The sequence below is a fragment of the Phoca vitulina genome, unplaced genomic scaffold, assembly GCF_004348235.1.
Source record: "Phoca vitulina isolate PV1807 unplaced genomic scaffold, GSC_HSeal_1.0 scaffold100, whole genome shotgun sequence".
NCBI classification, from domain to species: Eukaryota; Metazoa; Chordata; class Mammalia; order Carnivora; family Phocidae; genus Phoca; species Phoca vitulina.
This window is the reverse complement of record NW_022589803.1, coordinates 602,327-626,432: the sequence shown is the minus strand read 5'-3', so window position 1 is coordinate 626,432 and position 24,106 is coordinate 602,327. Positions and strand designations below refer to the sequence as shown.

Sequence of the window (24,106 nt, the reverse complement as noted above, 5' to 3'; positions counted from 1 at the left end):
GCCATGAGGCCCCAGGGAGATTCTTCAGGGGATGTCGAAGACGAGTTTTTTCCCCTTCTGCCCAACAGCGCCCCTCCAGGACACAGACAGAAACTTCGGGTGCACGGAGGGGGCAGCTGACCTGAGGTAGCCCACTAGGTTTGCGTTCTGGCTCATTGAGGGACCTGCTGTGCAAATCAGAATGCTGTGGGGATGTCGCTCTTGAGAAGGGGGCACAGTGCTTAGAAGAAAAGGTAAAGTAAATGTCACATTCTGACCTTCAGAAGAAATTAGACTGCAATTTAGTCAAGAGAGAAGAGTGACAGGGGTAGGCTGGCAGGGAACTCAAAGCTGCCCACCAGAACTGTCCCAGCTGCTCCCCACCGAGGGATCGGGGCCCTCCCCACCACCAGCGTCCCACTGCTAGGGCACTGGAAACCAGGACAACGAGAGTGAAAGCCAACACCTCCTCATTCAGGAATCCTGCTTTGGAGGAAGTGAGTTGGGGAGAAAGATATTTGCACATAATTCCTAGAGTTCTGGTACTTGTTAATGATGCAAAACTGGAAACCACCCAAATACTCAGCCATTGGGGAAGAGAGAAGCAGCGGAAGTGCAGTCATGCTGGGTCATCTTAGCTCACCCGCCATTATTAAATGAAGGGCCCCAAGGGTCTTGTGCAGGGGCCCAGGAACTGCCAGGGCCCCCCCCCCCCCCCCGCCTTCATCAGGATAGGTTTATCTGTTTCAGGATGAGGCTAACACCGAAACTCGTGTTAGGTGTTAGAAGAAAACACTTTGCTGGTTAAAAACAAATTTCAGAGCCACTTGGCTGATCTCTTAAGGACCCTCTCGGCTTTGATTCTCTCATTGGCTCCTTCCCTCGTCCAGGTGTCTGCCCTCCATGTGCTGGATGTCGCAGACAAGAGGCTTAGGAATCCGTGGTCCCTCTGTGAGGGAGCACAGTGGCCGTGACAGGGAAGGGGGCTAATTCTGGCCAGGCACCTACTATGCTCTGGGCACTTTAGAAGAGGAACTTTTTGGAAGCCTGACAATTATGGCGTGAGTGGAGGGGGACTGTTATCCTCTCAGTGTTCAGAATAATAGCAAAGGAATAGTATTTTACAGCAAGGCAGCTCTCGGCGGGGGGGGGGGGGGGGGGGGGGTGGATCTTAATTGATGTTGAGTGGTTTTTTTTTTTTTTCACAGTTCTGAAATATACAACACGCAATCCCATAGCTCAGATTTGTTAGACAACCTGGTGGCCTCACTTGCCTGCTACAGTTTACCAAACGCACCTCTGAACCCTGCTGCTTGGCCATGAGCCGAAGAGACCTAGGTCCCAAGAACCCTCCCAGATCCTACTTGCTGAGAGACCTGAGTGCTCCAATGGTGGCTGAGGGGTTGAAGATGATCTCAGCCCCGTTGATGCTGTACATGAGCCAGTTGAGAGGATGGTGCCGCCCATAGCAGATGTTCACTGCAATCCTCCCAAACTGAGTCTGGAACACGGGGTGTCCGAGGTTTCCCTCCATGTAGTAAGTTGACTGAAAAACAAAGGGCCCTGTATGAAAGCCTCTGATCTGTACAATTTCTCCTTCCTTAGACCTGACAGAAACAAAGAAAATATTGCCAGGACTCCAAAAGTAACAATCTTGGCTGTGACTCTAAGTTCCCAAATTTCAATCTGCTAAAAAAAAAAAAGAGAGAGAGAGAGAGAGAGAGAGAGAAACCGAAGAAACCAGACACAATAACTGGGAAATCACCATGGTTAATTTTTTCCCCACAATTTCTTTTGTGGCACATCCAAAAAATCCCCGAAGCAACTTCCCACAGTATTTTAAGGATAAACTTTGGTTAGGTTTCAGTCATGGTACAACAAATGGTCAAGGTTTGGTCAATGTTAACATGAGTTAGTCAATGTCTTCACCAACCACATGTTCCTATGAAGAATGTCAGAGCTGCAGGGACTGGAAACTCATACAGAGCAATCCCCACCTATTGGGGGAGAACACCACGGCCTCAGTGGCCATGTGACTTGTCCAGCTGATGAAGGCCAATCTGAGACTAGAGCTCACACCCTGAAAGTACTCTCCTCCACAGAGCTCCCTGGGCATCCTGCCCGGGACTAGGGACGTCCTGCCATGTCTGCCTCTCTGCCTGCCCCCTTGGGGTGCTGGCACTGGGACATTTTCATGGCCGGCACTGTGGAGGGGCTAGAGGGCTAGTTGGGGTCCCAAACAGATCTGCTCCCAGAACGTTTTGCCTCTTCCCATTAATTTTAAAATGTGTTAGGGTCAGGCAGCAACCAGGATGTGTACATGTGGTGGACACTGGAGTAGATCCTGGTGTGTTGAGACAAGCCCTTCACTATCTGCTGGGAGCTAAAGATTAATCCCAGGGTAAACAGGTGATGAGCACATCTTCCCACCCCCACCTCCAGCTGTCACTGAGAGACACCAGGGTTTTTTTTCCTCCCTAGGGAACGCCATCTAGCTCTGTAGGTCCATCCTTGTCCTTCTGACCAGCCTGGGAGTGTGGTTGGAACGCCCACAATCAGGGAGGGCAGCAAAGGACTGGGTATATCACATTCTGAACAACTGTATTTATTGCAGGTCAAGTTCAGGTTTCATATCTTAGGTATTAGGTAGAGTCCACCCCTCTTCACCCAATCCACCCATGCATTGGCATCAACTAATCAGAATAACTCTCCTCACTTATACCTTAATCACGGGCACAAAGCTTTACCTAATACCCATGTGCACAGATACGCGCATTTACCTCCTGCCGTCCAACACATCGACACGGCTAAGACCTCACGTGACTTATGAACAAGGACTCCCACTTCCCAAACGAGGGCTAGACTGTGACAGGTGAGGAGCTCAGAGCCCGAAAGGGGCTGCAGGAATCATTTCACATTTGTGCACTATTTATTTTATTTATTTTGGTTTTAGTCTATATACCACTTACCTCAGAGATGAATTTAAGAAAGCCAAGTCAGGTTATATTAAAAAAAGAAATACCCAGGGGCACCTGGGTGGCTCAGTGCCTTCAGCCCAGGTCATGATCCCAGTGTCCTGAGACAGAGTCCCGCATTGGGCTCCCTGCTCAGCAGGGAGTCTACTTCTCCCTCTGCCTCTGCCCCTCCCCCTGCTCACGCTCTCTCTCTTGCTCTCTCTCACTCTCTCTCAAATAAATAAATAAAATCTTAGGGGTGCCTGGGTGGCTCAGTTGGTTAAGTGTCTGCCTTTGGCTCAGGTCATGATCTCCAGGTCCTGGGATCGAGCCCTGCGTTAGGCTCCTGGCTCAGTGGGGAGTCTGCTTCTCCCTTTCCTGCCTCTCCCCTTCTCTCTCAAATGAAAAAATAAAATGTTTAAAAAATAAAATAAGATAAAATAATAAATAAAAAATTTTTAAAAATTAAAAATTTAGGGACGCCTGAGTGGCTCAGTCGGTTGAGCGTCTGCCTTCAGCTTGGGTCGTGATCCCAGGGTCCTGGGATTGAGTCCCACATCAGACTCCTTGCTCAGCGGGGAGCCTGCTTCTCCCTCTGCCTGCCTCTGTCTCTCTCTCTCTCTGATAAATAAATTTAAAAAAAAATTTAAAATTTATTTTTGTATAGTAATTTTATATAAAATTGTATTTAAAAAATTAAAAAAAAAGAAATATCCCTCTGTGCTTGGTGTTTGGGACTCACCCAGGAGTCCCATTCAAATCTCATCTCTCCATGTGATCACTACAGCCATACTGTGTTCCAGTGTTGTGTGACGGGACATGATCCAACACAGGATTTCCCTCACGGAAAGATCCACAGGCAGGTGTGGACCGAAGGGCCAGTAAGCTGAGTGGGTTTTTGTAGGGCTGGCTCACCTCGTTGAAGTCGCCCACTCTGGGGATGTGGTTTTTCCTGGTCTTTCCCAGGACTGCTCCGGAATTGGAGATCACCACGGCTGTGTTCCACAGAACGTCCCCGTGCTCTCTGTCTCGTTCCAGGATAGGAGATACCACCACCATGTCGTGCTTCTTTGCCAGCTGGAAAGATGAGGAATGTAGCAGAGTCATACTTTTCAATCAACCGTCATAGTTTTTTTTTTTTTTTAAGAATTAAATGATCCTACTAAATAATTTGACTTGGTTCAGAGCTATCTATCATTTGTATTTGTTCTTTGGAAGGCTGAATGCCAGCGTTGTCCTGATGCCCAAGCTGAGCTAAGTAAGAATAACTGTTGTCCTTGTGTCCTGTTGGTGGAAATGTAAAATGGTGCAGTGGCTGTGGAAAATAGTATGGCAGTTTCTCAAAAAAATTAAAAATAGAACTACCATATGATCTAGAAGTCCCACTTCTGGGTATATATCTGAAAGAATATCTTGAAGAGATATTTGTACACCAATGATCATAAAAGTACTCTTCATAAGAGCCAAGAAGTAGAAGCAACCCAAAAATCCACTGAGGGATAAATGAATAAATAAAATGTGGTACATCTGGGGTGTCTGACTGGCTCAGTTGGTAGAGCATGTGACTCCTGATCTCGGGGTTGTGAGTCTGAGCCCCACATTGGCTGCAGAGATTACTTAAAAAAAAATCTTAAAAAAAAAAAAAAATCTTTTAAAAATATGGTATATCCATACAATGGATATTATTCAGCCTTAAAAAGGAAGGAAATCCTGTCGTCACATGGATGACATGTGATTCACATGACACCATGAGCCTTGGAGACATTATGCTACATGAAACAAGCTGGTCACAAAAAGACAAATACTGAATGAGTCCACTTACGTGAGGTATCTAAAGTAGTCAAATTCATAGAAACAGGAGGTAGGATATTGGCTGCCAGTAGCTGGGGGTGAATGGAGAGTTGTTTAATGGGTACAGAGTCTCAGATTTACAAGATGAAAAAGTTCTGGAGATCTGTTTCATAACAATGTGAATGTACTTAGCACCCCTGAATGATACACTTAGAAATGGCTGAGATGGTAAATTTTATGTGCTGTTTACCACAATAAAAAAAAAAAAAAGAATATTCCTCATACTTTTCATCATACCAACCAAGCCAAACCAAACTCTTTGATGCTGAATTCCTTTTGTCTCAAATAAGAACATTAAGGACCTGGTGACCATCAGGATAAGCAGCCCCAGATGGTCATTTGTCCTCAACTCTAACTAGCCTGTCACTACCTCTGGCCTTAAGGATGGAGAAAGGCACAAAGGGCAGAAGGTGATGTTCCAAGTCATGTAAGGGCATCCATGGGTCCTGGGCCCCTCTCGATGCAGACAGGTGTCCTCTGGTACCAGTTCTCATCCCCTACTCCCCCTTTCCTCTTCCTCTGGCCCTGGTTCAAGTGTGTCATCTATAGTCACCACTTAATCAGTCCCCTCTCTTTTATCCACAGCACAGAATCAACAAACAACCTGGCAGATGACAGATTTTTTTTCTGATAGCGTGAGAACGCTGATGTTTGGAATTGCGGCTCAGTTTTGATAGAATCACTATGATTACAGTTCTGCTCAAAAAAATTCCCTAAAAATACTTATAAAATCTGAAATGGGACATGGAGAAGTGAAAAAAGTGCTTTGTTAAGAATAAGGATAAGTCATCATTTGTAACCTCTTTGTTGTTATGGGTTGGGTTTGTGTGTGTGTGTGTGTGTGTGTGTGTGTGAGAGAGAGAGAGAGAGAGAGAGAGAGAGAACTGCTTTATTAGGATATAATTCACATGGTACAAAATTCATCCTTTTAAAGTGTGCTGTTCGGGTCACTGCTGATGGGCGAGGGGGGAAAAATAAAGTGTGCTGCTGGGTGGCTTTTAGTACATCCACAGAGTTGTGCAACCATCACCACAATCTGATTTTAGAACATTTTCATTACCCCCAAATGGAAACCCCATACCCATTAGCAGTCACTCCCCATCCCTCTCTCTGCCCAGCAACCATGTCTTTCTGCCTCTATTCATTTTCCTACTCTGGACATTTCATATCAGTGGGGTCAAACAACATTATAAGGTTTTAACAAAGAAAAATGAAGACTGATCTCGGTACTGATGAGACAGGCCACACAGAGAAGCTTACATAATGCAGGCAAACAACTTGGGCAGCAGCAGAGGTCCGGACAAGGAATCAACCTCATCCCTGGTCCCCGAAGGCCACCTCTGCCACTTGCCAATGGCAGAACCTGCCGTGGGAGGTCACCCCTCCCTGGGCTGCAGCTCCCTCACCTGAAAAAGCCATTAAGGGCCCTCTTAGCTCTGAAAGTCTATGATTTCAAGTGAAAGTACACTAAAAAAAAGGGCAGCAAATAGTCTTATCTAATCTCATTTGGCAAAACAAGCACCAAATGGGTGCATTTTCCATGGTGAAGGGCCACATCCAGCAGCTGAGGTCGTGCTCTGTGACCTGTACCTTCTGACAGAATCTGCTGGTGGGTCCGTCCTCTGCTGACTCAGCAAATTCCGTCCAGGGAAGCTTCTCTCTCGTACAGAAGGCAAAGGGCATAGCTGTGAAGAGGAGAAAGTCAGAATCACTTCCAACACTCATGACCTCGGAGGGGGCGCTCCTCGGCCCAGCTGTTGAGGATCTCCACAAGATAACAAGTCTCCCGAGGGTCTCAGCCCGGTTTCTGGGTCCTGTGTCCCCGAATGTGAGCACCAGGCAGACCCTAACCTTCTAGGCTTCATAGCAAAACAAAGGGCTGGGCCAAATTTCTTTACTGCAGTCTTAAAAACAATTGAATTTATGGAAAAAACAATTCAGGGACTTGAATAGATATCTGCATAATCATTTCATAGAAGCACTATTCACAACAGCTGAAAGATGGAAGTAACCCAAGTGTCCATTGATGGATGAATGGATAAACCAAATGTGGTATGTATCCATACAATGGAATGTTATTCAGCCTTAAAAAGCAGGAACTTCTGACACATGCTATAATATGGGTGAGGCTCAAAGACATTATGCTAAGTGATACATCAGTCATAAAAGGACAAATGCTATAGGATTCCACTTAGATGGGGGTACTTAGGATAGCCAGATTCATAGGGACAGAAATTAGAATGGTGGTTGCCAGGGGCTGGGGGGAGGGAGGACAGAGTTTCAGTTTGGGAAGAGGAAAAAATTCTGGAGATGAATGATGGTGATGGTTGCACAACAGTGTGAATGTGCTTAATGCCACTGATCTGTATAAAAATGACTAAAGTGGTAAAGTTGATCTTATGTATATTTTACTCTGGATCCCAAACTGCTGGCCAATCTGTGGGTTGGTATAAGCATAGCCAAGACTCCCTGGGGAAAGTGTCAGAGGGCCACTGAGGATGGCACTGGGGACCCTGGGCACATCACCACAGAAATGTTCCTCCTCACGGGGATAGAGAGGCTTGTTCAGGAACAAGAAAAGCCACTCACTTAATGAACTCCCATAAGAAGTCTGGGAACCGCTGGATGATGGACTGAATGTTCCCCAAGGATAAATGCATTATTCCCATGTTCTCTGGCTAGATGCCATCAGGGGGCTAATTAAATAAGAAATTTCATTAAATTCATAAACTGATTTTTGTTTGCTTTTTATTTTTCAAACAGCAGGTACCTACATATGGAGTAACAATTCACAGAACACTACACATACCGAGTTCAAAATGATGCTTGCCTTTGTGGGGGAGAGTGGGGGCTGCAATGGGGGTGGGTACAGGGATTTTTGGCTACGTGTGTTCCACCGCTCCCATACTCTTTAGTGTCGGCCAGTCTGATGGTGTGAGCTGGTATAGCTCCATGATTAAATATGCATTTCCCTCACCTATGGGTGGAGCACCTTGCCACATGGTCACTGGCCTTTCTGGGTTCATCCTCTAGGCAGTCTTGTTCCTAACTCTGCCCGTTTCCTAACAGGCTGTTTGTCTTTTTCTTCTTGCTTTGGATGACTGAATTCTTTGTTTGGACCAGTTCTGTATACTCTTTAGACCTTCCTCCTTCCAATAACCCAAGTCCATTTTCTTTCAGGCAGCTTAGCCTAATGGAAGTTTCCAGATGCTTGCTATGGTTCACATCGCTCTGAACTGACTAACCTGCAGGGATGGTATTCAGGAAGCAGCGTGATGTGCATGGGAAGTGCCTCACGTGGTCACGGCATGGGGCGGGTGGCCTGTTTGGGGTTACTAACTGTAGTCAACCTTTCCCAAACGTGGGCCATGGGCCCAGTAATAGGCAGCTGGTCCCCATATCCTTGTGAAGTAGGGAAGACTCTCCTCATTTCACAGAGAAGAAAGAGAAAAGAAGCATCAGTCTCCCAATTCCTTTCAGTCGTAGGATTGCTGGTCCTGAGATATGGCCAGCGTGAAGAGGCTGCCGATGGCACCTCCACCATCTTGGCCACCCAGGCTCTGCCAGTACTAGCCCCAGGGGCCTTGGCCTCAGGCTCCAGACTCCCCAGGCCTACCTTCAGGAAAGAGGGAGAGACTATTTTAAGGAAGCCAACGGAAAAAGCTGTTAATGACAAAAAAGATCCTTAATGACCATTTATTCTCAGCTTTCAGCACATTAGGAGAGACTCAAATACCCCAAGAGAATAAAACCTCCCTTTCTGACTTCATTTCAGGTTGCTAAGCTCTCCAAATTTCTCCATTTCCATTTTAATGGCTTCTTTTCCTGTTTACACAACCTCTGTAAACAAACTTTCCAAAGAGGAATGGGGAATGGAGGTTGGCGGGAGGCTGGCTGCAAAGTCCAACTCCACAGCTTTCAGATTAGAGGGGAAGAGGGTTCCTTATTTACTGAACCAACATTCCATGAGTCAGGCTCTAAATTTAGACCTAGCCCTGCCCTCAGGAGCTACCAGCCTAGATGGGGGGGAGCTCAATTATAACCTCGTGTGGCTGCACGATTTCACAGAGTGCTCAGTTCTATGCAGGGGAGTTCCCGGGGTCCCCTAAAGAAGGGGGTGTCTGTGCTAGACCTTGATGGATGACTGGGAGTTTTCCAGATCCAAGAAAAGGAAGAAGTTGGTGAAACCATTCCGTAAACATTTTGTCTGTCACGTAGCAGGGATTGTTCATTAAAGATAAAGCATTTAAAGATAAAGCTGAGCCTGAGTGCCTCAGTCAGTCAGGCGTCCGGCTCTTGATTTTGGCTCAGGTCATGATCTCAGGGTCGTGGGATCGCACTCTATGTCCGGCTCCCTGCTCAGCAGGGAGTTTGCTTGAGATTCTCTCTCTTCCTCTCCCTCCACCCTCTCCCTGCAATTTGCGCTTTCGTGCTCTCTCTAACAAATAAATAATTTTTTTTTAAAGATAAAACAAGGGTGGGGGAATGGATAGACAAACTGTGGTCTATCCATATGGTGGAATATTATGCAGCCATAAAAAGGAAGAGCATTCTGACACATGGCACAACATGGATGGACCTCGAAAACATTGTTCTAAAGTGAAATAAGCCAGTCACAAAAGGACAAATACTATATGATTCCACTTACATGAGGTCCCTAGAGTAATCAAATTCATAGAGATAGAAAGTTGAACAGAGGTTATCAGAGGTGCAGGATGGAGGGGTATTATTAAATGAGTACAGAGTTTTTGTTGGAGATGTTGAAAAAGTTTTGGGTATAGATAGTGGTAACGGTTACACAACTTTGTGAATGCATTTAACGTCACTGAATTGTACACTTACCAATGGTTAAAGTGATGAATATTATGTTATATATATTTTATTACAGTTAAGTATGTTTAATGTTAAAAAAATAGGGGTGCAAAGATACAAATGTAGGGATCCGAAGGGGTACATGCACCCCGATGTTTATAGCAGCAACGTCCACAATAGCCAAACTGTGGAAAGAGCCAAGATGCCCATCGACAGATGAATGGGTAAAGATGTGGTATATATATACAATGGAATATTATGCAGCCATCAAAAGGAATGAGATCTTGCCATTTGCAACAGCGTGGATGGAAATGGAGGGTATTATGCTGAGCGAAATAAGTCAAAAAGAGAAAGACATGTATCATATGACCTCACTGATATGAGGAATTCTTAATCTCAGGAAACAAACTGAGGGTTGCTGGAGTGGGGGGTGGGGTGGGAGGGATGGGGTGACTGGGTGATAGACACGGGGAGGGTATGTGCTCTGGTAAGTGCTGTGAATTGTGCAAGACTGTTGAATCTCAGATCTGTACCTCTGAAACAAATAATGCAATATATGTTAAGAAAGAAAAAAAGAAGAAGATAGCAGGAGGGGAAGAATGAAGGGGGGGAAATCGGAGGGGGAGACGAACCATGAGAGACGATGGACTCTGAAAAACAAACTGAGGGTTCTAGAGGGGAGGGGGGTGGGAGGATGGGTTAGCCTGGTGATGGGTATTAAAGAGGGCACATTCTGCATGGAGCACTGGGTGTGATGCACAAACAATGAATCATGGAACACTACATCTAAAACTAATGATGTAATGTATGTGGATTAACATAACAATAAAAAATTAAAAAAAAATAGGGGTGATAATTAGAATGGGAAAAATAAACTAACACCACACAATGACCTCATGGAGTTTATGGTCTAATGGAAGAGGCAGACAAATCAAAAGTGTTGCCCAAATGAGTGAAAGTATAAGTAACTGGGAACATGGAAAACGAAATGAACTTCTGGGTACAGATGGCAGACTGGATGCACGCCTTTGCTCTTTTCTGTAGCCGCACCAAATGACAGTAAAGGGATTTTTATGCAAAGGTACAAACCCATGAGGATGAAGCACTGAGAAAAGGACAAGAGCAACAGAACACGGGAGGCTGGAGAGCCAAGGGATGAGGGTAGATATTGTGATAGACCCAGAAAATTCAGGCTTCCAGCAGTAGAGGAAGCCATATACCGTTCTCCACCATACACCCTTGGAAAGTTGAGGAGTCAGAGGTACCATGGGGCTCTGAAGGTGGGGAAGCAGGGAGGGGTAACAAACAAAAATTGGTCAAAAGTCTGCTTAAAAAGCAGTCAGAAGCCCAGATCCCTCCTCCACTGCACAAGGCTGGCATGAGTCCCTCCCACCCCAGCAGAAGGCTAGAGGCTCATTCTCTGGAGGTGCTTAAACAGAAGGCCTCTGGCCTTGGGGAAGCCAGGACAGATGAAGACGAGTAGAGTGTCAAAAACAGAGGGATTCAGTAAACATTGGCACACCGGACCCCTATCCTCCTTCTCTTCTTGGCAGGAGGTAAGAAGAATCTTCTCTGGGGACTCTGACCAGCCTGAAAAGAATGACCCAAAGACACTACTATGAAGGAATAGCTAACAAACAGCTAAACCAAGTCACCCTCTCATGAAGCTCAGTGGGAAGGAGCTCTTCCCACAAACTCAGAGTTTGCAATCAGCTTTTTAACCCCCAATTCTTAAAATATAAGCAGCTGGGGAAAAAAGACCAATTTGGAGTAAGTAGGAAACGTGCAAGGAGAAAAAAAATGCTACCTAACATCCTCAGAGACAAGAGAAAGTACTGTGATTATAAAATAAGAAGAGGATGTCATAAAACAGGAACTTACAGACCAAAAGAACTCTTGTAAATTCAAAATATGACAGCAGAAACAAAAGACTGAATGGCAAATCAAGATAAAATCTACCAGAAAACTGAGCAAAAAGACAAAGATGAAAAATAGGAGGAAATACTTAAGAAAATTAGGGATCTAGCCCAGGGTTCTAACATCCTAATAGTAGGAATATCAGGAAGAGAGGAAAGAAAAAAGAGGGGAGAAAATCACTAATGAACAGTAGATCTGAAGGACCCAGATTTCTAGCCTAGAGGAATCCAATGAGTTCCTGGAATAATGGATTAAAATAGATACACACACATCATGTACTGTCTCCCCACTCCCCACAAGAAGCACCCTAAGGGCAGAGGTGTCTCTCTTTTTGGCTTGCTGCTGTATCTCAAGGACCTATGGTGGCACCCAGCATATAGTAGATGCTTAATAAATATTTGATGACTTAACGAAAAAAATAAAATAGGTACACACAATGGCATATCATTATGAAACTTCAAAGCATTAGAGAAAATTCTACAACCTTCTAGAGAAAAAGAAACAGATCATATGCAATGGGTCATCAGTCAAAAGGGCTTTAGACTAGTCAACAACACTCAAAGCCAGGAGACAATGGAGCAATGTGCTCAAACTTCCGAAGGAAAATTATTTCTAACCTAGAATTCAATACCCAACCAAACTATCGAGCTAGTTGTAGGAGGAGCATATTTTCAGATATGCAAGGTCTCAAAAAGGTTACCTCCTATGTGTTCTTTCTCAGAAAACTACTCAGCCAAAAAGAGGGAGAAAAGCAAGAAAGAGGAAGATGGGGGATAGAAGAAACACAAGAGCAAGATAAAGGAACTCCCCAGCATGATGGTGAAGGGAAATCCCAGGATGACAGCTATGCAGCCAGCAGAGGGGGCAACTAATCAGACTAGAGAAGTCAGAAGGCTCTGGGGACTTACTCCTTCAAGGAGATGGAACCAGGTAGGGGGTATGGAGGAAATAGTTGATGGGGATTAAGAAGAGCACTTGTGATGAGCACCGGGTAATATACGGAACTGCTGAATCACTATATTGTACACCTGAAATGAACATAACACTGTATGTTAACTAACTGGAATTAAAATGAAAACTTACAATTGAAAAAAAAGGAGATGGAACCAACAGACAGCTTCACACGTCTAAATCTCCCAAGAGGATTTAGGAAGCTGGAAATAAGTTTGGGGTAGAATTTGGGGTAGGTGTACAGAAAACAAAGCAAATTCTGGGGAAAACAGAAAGTGATTCAGGAAAAGAAATCTAAGTCTACAAAATGGCTTGGCAGAGAATGGGTGGAAGATAAGAAGGGTATGTGTGAACAGAGTGGGCAGAGGAGGCAAGGGACTAATGCTGTCTTCTTCCACAGTGGGAAGTTAATAGATGGTATGAAACTGAACAATCAGGAAGCAGCAACACAAAGGTAGATTCCCAAAGAACCAGCCAAGAGTAGAAAGTGGTTGCCTCTGGGGAGGAGGACAGCTAGTTTTTGGTAACAGACCTTGTAAACCATTTGACTCCCAACCACAAGCATGTAGAACTTTGGTAAAAAGAAAAGTATATGGCACCAGGGGTACGTTACAGGGACATACCTTGAGATAGGGAGGTGGGCTCTGAGCTTCTATGTGAAGGCTGGACGGGGTCTAAAAGGCAAGGAGAGGGGGAGGGGAGGGCGAGGGGGATGAAGGCCAGGCCAGAGGGAGCAGCTGCTGCAGTGGCCTGGGAGGAGGGAGAGGGTGCCGTAGGGGAGTGAAGGATCCAGGAAGTCAGAGCAGAGCCCAGCCGAGATGAGGGCGCAGAGGAGGTGGAAGGAACAGACTAAGCAGTACAGAGTTGAGTTTTGTGAAGGTCTTTCCTAGAAGGCATGAAGAGCAGTTAGAAGGGGCCAAAGTGGAGAGCGCAGGGAGACCAGCTGGAAGCAAATACAGAAGCCAGGTGTAAGCTGGTGGCACCTCGGGCCAGGGCAGTGGTGTGAAGGTGGGTAGGAGCAACTGAATGGGTTCAGGACCCTTTGGGAAGAAGAACTGGCAGGACCAGACAACAGACTGGGGTGTGTGGAGGCTAGGATTCCTGGCTTTCTGGTGTCGTTGACAAAAGAATCTTTCTATAGATGAGAGAAGAAGAGATTTTTTAAAAAGTCAAGTAGTCCTCTTGGTGACATGGAGATAATACACTATTATCTGAAGGCAGCAGAGAAAGCGCCCCAGGAGAGACTTACTCCATGCTTCCTGGAAACAGATGATGTTCACTCTGCACACAGCGGCCACCTCTACGATGGATTCTATGCGTCTGTGAAGGGCAGTGACCTGGCAATTCAAAAAGCAAGGATTAGAACCTATTCTCTTCTGTTGGTTGAGACTATTTTCAGAACTCATCCCCAAAGACGAGGAACAACCCCCCACCTAGGCAGCGGCAAGAGGATGAGGAAGGTGGGGAGGTTCTGATACATCCTACTCGAATAAAGTCCAAAATCTGCAGTAAAAGGTGGAGGTGCATGGGGTGCCCTGGGTGGAAGAGTCAGTTGAGCTTCTGACTCTTGGTTTTGGCTCTGGTCATGATTTCAGAGTTGTGGGATCCAGCCCCGCGTCAGGCTCTGCACTCAGTGGAGTCTGCCTGAGATTCTCTTCCTCTGCCCACTACCCCTCCCCCGCAAGCTCTAAATAAACAAATAAATAAAAGGTGGAGGTGCAGAGGCTCTAGGGTCCTACACACTCGATGCTGCCTTTCAGAGCCTCAGTTTCTTCACCTGGAGAATAGGGAGAACACCATCTGCCCCAAAGGGTTGCTCAGAGGAGTGTATAAGCTTATCTGCTATTTACTGCAAGAGGGGACCACACCCAGTGCACACTTTGGCCATCCCCTGGGCTAACTGCTCCTTTTGCCTCAGGACAGAGTCCACTTGCTACCATCCTGTACTCAAGGCTTCCGGTATGACTTGTCCTGCCACTTCCATTTTCCTGTGTGTATCTTATCATTGAATGAATGGATCCCATTTTCCAGGTGTGTCCTCCTTCAGGAATGTAACTTCCCCACTCCACCCAATCTTCCCTGGATGTGTTATTCATGTCATGCGTCACCCACAGAGGAGTGACTCTCCCAGCAAAAGTCTGAGCATCAAGAGGTGCCTCAGCATGCCCTGGTAGGTCCCTATGGTGGCGCTGTTCCCATTGTGCTATTGTGTCCCCCACTGTCTGTCACTCCATTACCCCATGAGCTCCTTAGGGGCAGGAGGAAAGTTGTCTTCATCTTCTTGGTGTCCTCAGCACAATGCCTGCCCCCCAGGAGATGTTTGGAACCGTCTGTTCAGAGAAAGACCCGAAGAACCAGGCCGAAAACCCAGAGAGCAACAACTCTTCACGATGCTGTCTCTCCCCTTCAAGACTACACACCAAGGCTCCATGGGTATTTGCTAGGTGCTGACAGTGTGCGGAGTGTGCTCCTAGGTGCCATGGGGGTGAGAACAATGTCCCTGCCCCCGACAATCTGGGATGGTTGAGGAAACATACTCACAGTCAATTAATCCAGAGACAAAAAGTGACCTGAGAACCAGAAATCTTTTAATCCAACAAAAGCAGAAGGACCAAAGAGAAAGATGATGCAGAACCTGACCTGGAATCCAATTGACCTTTTCTCGAGAATCCCTAGGAGTTCTGAGGCATGCTGTATCCCCAGGAAACCTCTGCAGAGAAAGCCTTAAAAGTTTGAGCAGCTGGAGGAATGCTGTGAAGAAGTGTAGACAACAAATCGCCTGTGTCTGTGACAACATATTTCTTTAGGGACATACAAGAATGCTGTCACATTTATACTAACCGTAAGGTCATGAGGAAATGCGTATCATATTCCCGCCACCCTGAGGCACTATCAGCTGACAGACATCTGGGTTTGGTGAGTCCCCACCCTCAGGATCACGGACGGACAGACAGGTCCTGACCGGCGTGTGCTAGCAGGTACCCTTCTGGCAAAAGACTGAGAGGCAGAGTTCCAGAGAGAGCTTGAGCCAGACAAAGGGCACCCTCCCCACTGAGAAATGGAACTTCAGATCAATCGCAGGAGAGGATGTGGAGGGGAAGGTGGGAAAAACTGAGGAGCGAGAAGGCAAAGAGAGGGCAGGAGCCAGACAAGAAAGAAGAGCCAGAGATGCGGGCTACAGGGAAGGGGGGTGGCCAGGGCAGAAGCATCTAGATGACCACTCGTGGTGCCTATGGATTTGCAGTGAGTGGCCACCTGGGGACTGTGGACGTGTTCAAAACACAGAGCGGGCCAACTGCTCCGTTTATGTATTTATGGTCAAAAGAGGCTGCACCTGTTTTGCCACAGGGGCATCTGCAGGCAGGGGAGTTCTGTTCTGAACAAGTCCCACACGCACGGTCCGAGGTGGTCTCAGCTGCTCCTCTGCGGCCTCAAAGGCATACCCCTGCAGCTCAAAGTCCCCTTCGGAGGCGGCTTCAAAAGCCCTGCTGGGCAGATCAAGCTTCCTAAATGGGCAGGAAAGATGGGAAACGATTTGCATGAGGTCTGCTGAGTTGAAAATTCCCCTCCAACCCCCCTTGTAGTCACCCATCAGGTAGAGAGGAGGCGGGGGCATCTGGCAAGGAGGCACACAGAGCAACCCAGTGCCAGGGCCCACTCGTGGGAAGCTGGAGCGGGGGCCGGGAGGAGCGGGGGGCCCTGCCTGGTGGAGAACGGACACTACACTGAGTATGGGCTTCACCAGGGAGGTGCCGGGGTCAGGCCTGGCAAAGCCGGGGAGCAGGGAGGGGGGCTGTAGGGTGACTGGTCAAGAGGTTGATGTTTTAGAGCTGCTGACCTCAGGGTGGAGATTAAAGTCTCAGCAGTCAGCACAGAAGAGAGGCAATGGATTTCCAAAAATGTTTGTGGACTAGAATCAGAGGGCTCTGCTGAGCCTGCGGGGTGGGGCAGGCTGTGATAAGACAGGAGCGACTGCTGAGGATGGGGCTTAGGAGATGGCTGGGTAGAGGGGCCGGGACTGATAGCATGAGGGGGGACCTGTGACCATTCGCAACTAAGGGTTACAGGTCTCTGGTGAGCCCCACCCCCCTGTCCTGCTGCTGCTCCCGCCAGGGGCAGTCCTATGCCCGGTGCTGGGGGGCCTGGTGGGACCCAGGTGTCCAGACCAAAGGTGCAGGCGCTCAGCCTGGTTTGTGGTTTATTAACAAAGGCAAATGGATTATTTATAAAACCTTCCACCTAAGTGACCACTGGCCAAACGGCAAACACCTCCTGATGCTTGTTGGATGCCGTGCACTGAGGCGAAACCGGCAGGTGCACGGGACATGGCCTCTGGCCAGGAAGGCCTTACCATCTAGGGGCGAGATGGTTATGAAATACTCAGAGAACACATCAAAAAATAACCTGACAGCCATTATCTAATAATAATATTTCTCTCCTACTTTAAATCACTTTCTTAAAGACATTTCTTTCAAAATCACAGCCCTGTCAGCCCAAGCCCCCTGTCGCCGCCCCCTGCCAGGCGGTTTCCATGTGACGGCCCTGACAGCTCCAAGTTGGGTTCCACCCCTGACAATCAGCTTGCTTTTCAACTAGTCAGGGTTCCGTTCACTTTAGCAGGTTAGAAATAGCAGCATTGCCCACACCGCACCTCCCCTTGCCGTGATTGCCTCAGACACAGTCCTCCTGCCCTCAAGCAGAGGGCTCCCCCCACTACAGCCCTCAGCCCCACGACAAGTCACCATGGAGGACAGGAGAAAAAGGAGAAGGGCTCTGTGTGTCTGTTTCCCCTCAGGCCCTCGGGCGGGGGAGCAGGACCGTCCTTTGGGAGACCTGTTGGCAGGCCTGTCCTCCATCTGGGTCTCATCCCAGGAAGAGAGCAGATGGAAGAGATCTTGTCTCACCTTTGCAAGCCCACCTGTAGCCGTCACCTGGATGACAGATGTCCCTCAGCCTCTGGCCGTCTTTCCTCATCCGATGCCCACAGCTGTTGGCTCTCCCCATCTTTCCATCACCATGAGCCCCGTTATTCTGTGATGTGCAGCCTCCCTGCCTTGTCACTATGTTTAGTGCTGCCTCCATCCCTCCCACACCCAGTTCCCTGCAGACACTCATTCTCCTAGGCCTGAGATGGCACAGGCCAGGCCACTATATCCTCCCACAGAGAGAGCCACCCTCAGGTTGTCTAGTCACCCCTACCTTCTGGTTATCCAAGTGGTCCATCACCATGTCCTGCCCCTCTTAGTCTGGGAGAACCCAACAGACCCTTGAGCCCCATTCCGTAAACAAGTGCTGTGCCCATGAAAGGCTTGGCATAGGGATGTGGTGGGATATAGACTGGCTATTGCCCAGCAGGGGGGTGAGGCAGAGACCAGTAGATGAACCACAACCTCAGAAGGGCTCCATGCTGCCGGAAACCCTCCCTTGGTCCCCATAGTCGGCCTTCTGCCCTTCCGCCCCTTATCCTGATATTAAGGCCCCACATGGCCTCACCTCTAATGTCAAGGAGGAGAGCCCATCATTTCCTGCTCTGGCTCCAACATACCCTCCTGGCCCCACCTCCCCCACCAGGGTCAAGGCAGACCTCGTCTGAGGGAGCCCAGCTCCTGCCTCCTCTGCAACCTCTAGCTTCTAGAACTTCATCTTTCCTCTCTAATAGCTCTTTACCATCAGTGTTTTAAATAATTAAACTAGAGCTTTGCTACAAAAGAAACACATGCTCGTTGGGAGAAAAAAATCAAACAGTGGAAAGGATATCAAATGAAAACTGAATTCCCCTCTCCATCACGCCCTTCAGCTCCAGTCCCGAATCTCAGAGACAACCCCTCTTAATAATGTTGTAGGTATTTTTCCAACATTTTCCTATAAGTGTGTAAACTACATTGGTGTCCTTCTGTATCTTCTGCTCTCCACTTGCCTTTCTTACTTAACAATATGCATAATTTGGACATTTCTCCGTGTCTCCTACAGACCTATCACATCCACCATTAAAGCTATTTGAGGGGCACCTGGGTGGCTCAGTTGGTTAAGCTCCTGACTTTGGCTCTGGTCATGATCTCAGCATCCTGGGACTGAGCCCCACCTCAGGCTCTGCACTCAGTGGGGAGTCAGCTTCTCCCTCTCCCTCTGCCCCTCCCCCTGCTCATGCTCTCTCAAAAAAAAAAAAAAAAAAGCTATTTGAATCTTTCCCATTAAAAAAATAAATAACAGAGGAAAAAAGGAAACACTCCACAGGTCCCTCTTGTTACCTCACTTGCTCTCCTCACCTCCCCTTCATAGGGAGCTTCCCCAAAACCTTCACCTCTCACACCTTCCTCAGCCCCCTATTCCCTGGGGCCCACTCCCCCACTCTGAATTGCCACCAGCCTTCTGGTTGGCTTTAGCAATGGGAGAGACTCACACTCCTGTCTTCATCCTTCTAGACCTCCCTATACCATTTGACACTCTGTCCCTATCCTGCTTGCTGTCCTTGATACTTGCCCTAGGGCCCCTGATCCCTACTTCCTCACCTCTGGAGTACCATGCAAAGTCTCCACTTCCTCTGATTTTTTTTTTAACAGCAGGTTCTCCTCAATCCCTCCTTGGGCCTGTCCCACTCTGTACACACTCTTCCGCCTGCAATGAGGACAGTCCCAAGCCCAGCCTCCCCCAGTGAGGACCACCTCTGCACAATTCCTGTAGTGGGTTGAACTGAGGCTCCCCAAAAGATACATCCACATCCTAATACCCAGAACCTATGAATGAGACCTTATTTGGAAAAAGGACATTTGCAGATGTAATTAAAGATTTCAAGATAAGATCATCCTGGATTATCCAGGCAAGCCCTAAATCTAGTGACCAGTATTCTTATAAGAGATGCCCAGGGGAGAGTCAGGGGGAAGAGAAGGCCGTGTAAAGACAGAGGCAGAGATTGGGGTGATGCTGCCACAAGCTAAGGGATGCCAGAAGCCACCAGAAACTAGAGAAGGCAAGGAAGGATTCTCCCCCAGAGCCTCTGGAGAAGTGTGGCCCTGCTGACACCCTGATTTTGTACATCTGGTCTTCAGGACTGTGAGAATAAATTTCTTTTGGTTTAAGCCACCAGTGTGTGGTAATTTGTTCCAGCAGCCCTAGGAAACTGGACAGCATCCCCAATTCAACTCATCAGACTTCCCCAAAGCTGCTCCTCATTAGATGAATGAACCAGCCACCCGATCTGCCTCCTCTGCTGTGTTGGCTATCCGCACCACTTGCTGACCTCCCAAGACCTCTGGAACCCTTCCTCTTCTTGGCTCCCAGGCACTCTGTTACTTTAGGCCTCCTCATCTTTCACCTGCTCTTTTCAAATTCTTTAAAGACTCCCACCACCATTAGGACAGGTCCCACTCCCTTAGCATGGTGTACAGAGTCCCTGGGCCTACCGTGCCTACTTTTGCCTCCTCCCCACAGCATTCTACACATGCAGTCCCTGAATGAGCATGCTCCCTGGCGTCTGGGCCATGACCCGAAGTACCTGAGCCCTTCCTGTCTCCAAACCAACTTCTCCATCTCCTTCACCTCCACCTCTGTTCATGTACACTCTCTCCAGCTCTCCTTGCATCCTTCTCTCACCATGTATGGCAACCATCAAAAGGCGGAAAGCCCCTCCAGGGAGGGAACCATGTACTCCTAGTGCCCAGGACAAAAATAAACATGCACTAAATGTTTGTTGAATGAATAAATGCTTCTTGGTTCTGGCTGTCTTAAAATTGAGAGTCCATGCTCTTTGAGGATTTCATCTGCCTGGCCCAGGCAAAAGCCCATTTAGCTCATTCACTTGACATACACTTATTAAGCATCTTCTTTGTGCTTGGCACAGCAATTAATCAGGAGAGAAGGTGGTCTTGTGTGGAATGCAGTCAGGAGTCCTGAGGGAGGGGCTGAGGACTCGGGCTCCACCAGGCCTTCACAGAGGTGGCCATGTCAGTCAGGCTATAAGGAATGAGCAGGGGTTTAAGTGGGAGAAGGTTTTTAAATGACTAATGATTTTCCATCTTCAGTTCACAGTCCTGTGCATAGCCAAATCCCATCCAATTGCAAGGACTGAGCAAGTACAAAGGATAATACCCTAGAGGTAAAGCCTGGAAGGCCTCAGTACTGAGTGGAAGAGAACCTTTCATGAACAGTTACTATAAGCCAAGCCCTTCAATGAGGCCCAGTCATCACTGGCCAGTGGGTGTTGGCTCTCATTTTACCACCCATTATAATTCCTCCCCACTCTGGAGAGATCCAAATGCTCACATAAGGTCCCTCTTGCAAGGTAGTCCTTATCCCAGTCTCTAGAATGTGCCTCAGCCAGTCACTTACATGAGAAACTTATTTCTCTTTTCCTAAGACTCTTGTGCTTTTCCTCTGACACCACAAACTCTCTCCATTTCTGTTCCCAGAAGAATATGCCCACCTCATCCTTAAAAACAAAACAAAACAAAACAAACCTATTCCCATCCTGAGACCCTTCCTTTAAGACACCTTCAACACCTTCAACTCTAAGACGCTTCCCTCTTGACAGGTATGGTGGAAAGTAGTAGGTCAGCATGATTTCACTGGAGGGACCTTGAAGGTCATCCAGTCCCAGGTATCCCTATTTGGGTATGAAGAGCCCTTTTCAACAGAGTTCTGTACCACTCCTACCCCCAAAGGCAGTTGTTCTACCTTTACCATCCACTAGCTCTGTTCACTAGCGGATGGTGAAGTTCACTTTATGTCCTCTTAGATCTGAGATCTGGCCTCCCTGCAGTAACTCCACTGCAGCCAGTGACTGGGAACCACTGACCCAATCAACACCCTTGAGTTTCAGGTTTATCAGTTTCCTGCCTCAAGGTCACTGCCACAAGGTCAGGAAGTGCACAGTCTGGCTTGGGGGGCAGGGAGCCCACCAATGGGCAAGGAAGTGGAAGGAGATTAAGTCAGAAGCTGTATGGGTTCAGAGTTTGGATTTCATTCTAAGAGCCATGGGAATCCTTCAGAGTTCTTTATTTTTTTTAAAGATTCCATCCATTATTTGAGAGAGAGAGAGCATGCACACACAAGGTGGGGGGGCCCGTGGGAGGGGAAGAAGCAAGCTCCATGCTGAGCAGGAAGCCCAACCAGTGGCTGGATCCCAGGACCCCAGGACCATGACCTGAGCCAAAGGCAGATGCTTAACTGACTGAGCCACCCAGGTGCCCCTCCTTCATAGAGTTTTAGGCAAAGGAGCAACAAGATATGATTTACATCTTTGGGTTGCTTGGAGAAAAGTGGATTGAAGAGAACCAAGAGTGAAAATGTCTTCCAGCTTTGTATACCCAGTGTCCAGCAGTGCACTAACCTCAGAATGTCCTAGTGATGCACACGACTAGCTGCGAGTGGAAAAACATTTGCACTAAGTGTGGTAACTAACTCCTGGGCCTTGCCAATGGGAAAGGTTCCTACTCTAACCAGATTCAGCCAGCCTCTACCTCGAGGATCTGCCAGAGGCCCAGTCACTGCAGGAAGTAAGGGCTGGGCCTGGACAGTCAGGTGACTTGCTAGGGGCTCTGGCTGGAAGCACTGACCCAGACAGACCCCCAGAGCATAGGCCTGCCTCTGGGGAGGAAGCTGGTCACTGGAAGTAGGTAAAGAGAGCTGGGTGGCCACAGGGAAAGCGACAGAGAGCAAAACTGTCCTTTCCCTTCCAGGTTCTTTTCCCCTTCCGAGTTCTGGGCAACAAGCGGAGAACTGGCTTGTAAAGGTCACTTGGGGGCTGGGGAACCCCTGAGGCCCAGAGCCATCACATCTAGATCTCCTAAGGCCTCTGCTCACCAACTCCGATCTTCATGGCCCCCTCAGAACCCTTCAGATCCTGAAGCACTCTCCCTGGTTCCCCAGACCCACACTCGCTGGCCCCAAGGTCTCCCCACCCGAGCCTCTGGGCCCCAGACCTGGTTTCCTTGCCATAGAGAATGCGCTTCACCTCCCTCAAGTCTGCGGGTGGCAGGTGCTTCTCCAAACATTGCTCCAGGGACTCCCATTCAGGCCCCGCCATGGCTGGAGTCTGCAAGCGCGGACGAGGGGCTGATGTCCAGACTAATACTGCCTACCCTTTGCCCCCAGAAAGAGGAGAAGGAGGAGCCAACAACCAGGTCCGCGCACGCGCTCTCCTCTCTACCCGCGCACCTTCGGCCCCTGGAGGGCTCACGTGAGGCACGCCCCCTCCTCGCGCCTTCCAGGGCTTCGCGGGGGGACCGCCCCTTGCCCTTCGCGCCTCCTTCCGCACGCGCCAGGACACGCCCCTTCCACGGCCGGGACTGCCCCGAGCCCTCGCGCCTCAGCTGCACGCCCGGGGCGGCTGCTGCTCCGTACTTGCGGCCTTTGGAGGCTCTCGCGCCGGTCCCCAGAAGCGTTCTGTTACCCTCTCACTCTCCCTCGCCCTCCGGTTCCTGGCCGGAGGTGTCGGGCGGGACCGAGAACCCGCAGAGGCGGTGAGGGAGCCCTGGGCGCGGCCTCCGGGGGGCAGCGGCGCGGTCTGAGGTAAATGCCTGGCCCGCTCGGTCGCACCGTCGTGGGGCCGGTTCCCGCCGCAGCCAGTGGGCAGGGCTTCTCCCCGCCCCGACCTCGGTCTCCGGTCGGCGGAACCGGGGCTGCCGGCCGGGCCGGTGCGCCGCACGGGACTGCGGAGGAAGGTACGGGACGAGTTTCAGTGTCCCAAGGGCAGTAACTGCACCACCGTTTTCCAGTGCCCCGTATTTGTGAGAACTTATGGCTCCCCCCGCCCCGGCCCACCCCGCCCCCCATCCCCGGCGGAGCCAGGCTGGGAGGCCCTGGCCGCACGCGCCCACTCCGGGCTTCGGGGTTCGAGCCTGGCCAGCGCTTCACCTGAGCGAAGGGCCAAGTGATCCCATGCGCTTTCGTGGAGTGAATACCGCAAAATGCTGGGTCCCCGGGCAGGGAGCTCACCCTCCGGGCCCTTGGGCCCCCTCTCAGCTCTGCCGTCTGCAGTGGATGTGCCCGCATGGGCACTTTGCTGGGAGGGGGGCGCTTTAGACTCAATGAGGTGATAGGGGTGAGGCCCCTCTCGCAGTTCCCGCCGAACCGGAGAGTGCTACCCCCTCAGGAGCCAAAGATCTACTTTTCAGCCCAACTGAGAATTAGAACAGAGAAGCTTAACTCTGATGAAGAAACCAGTCGGCCCGAATCCTGGTTAAGCAACTTGCAAACCTTGTGACTCCAGGAAAGTTATTCAGACACTCTGACCTGTTGCTTTATCTGTAAAATAGGAATACAACTACCTTGCAGGGTTGTTTAAAAGTAAGATAAGATAGGGTTGCCCCCGTGGCTTAGTTGGTTGTGCATCTGACTTTTAGCTCAGTTCAGGTCTTTATCTTAGGGCCGTCAGTTCAAGCCCCGCGTTGGGCTCCCCGCTGAGCGTGGAGCCTACTTATAAAAAAGTAAGATAAGATAAGCACAAAAGGATCTAAAAGCAGGTGCTGTAGACCAAATGCTTTAGATATTTTATATAAGTCAATAACTCACAAGTTTTGGCCATTGTTTTGATAAATGTTAACGGACTGCTTCTAGTATCTGATGGAGCTCCCTTTTCAAGAATGCAAACTTTGGCTGAGGCTTTTTGTATGTTAAGGCTCTGAGATAAGGACAATACGCAGAGA

The 24,106-nt window shown here is 48.7% G+C and overlaps 1 protein-coding gene across 1 annotated transcript in view; it reads right to left on the bottom strand.

Annotated features, from left to right (window-relative positions):
- Nucleotides 1-22,529, bottom strand: part of UPB1 (beta-ureidopropionase 1) — a 29,557-nt gene extending 7,028 nt beyond the window's left edge. Inside the window, exons 1-6 of the mRNA XM_032397642.1 lie at nt 22,382-22,529; nt 15,799-15,970; nt 13,714-13,801; nt 6,375-6,469; nt 3,849-4,010; nt 1,356-1,525 (exon numbers count right to left, since the gene is read on the bottom strand). Coding sequence (XP_032253533.1) covers nt 1,356-1,525; nt 3,849-4,010; nt 6,375-6,469; nt 13,714-13,801; nt 15,799-15,970; nt 22,382-22,485 — 791 coding nt within the window. The 5' untranslated portion in view covers nt 22,486-22,529. The remainder of the gene's footprint in view (nt 1-1,355; nt 1,526-3,848; nt 4,011-6,374; nt 6,470-13,713; nt 13,802-15,798; nt 15,971-22,381) is intronic.
- Nucleotides 22,530-24,106: the final 1,577 nt, after the last annotated feature.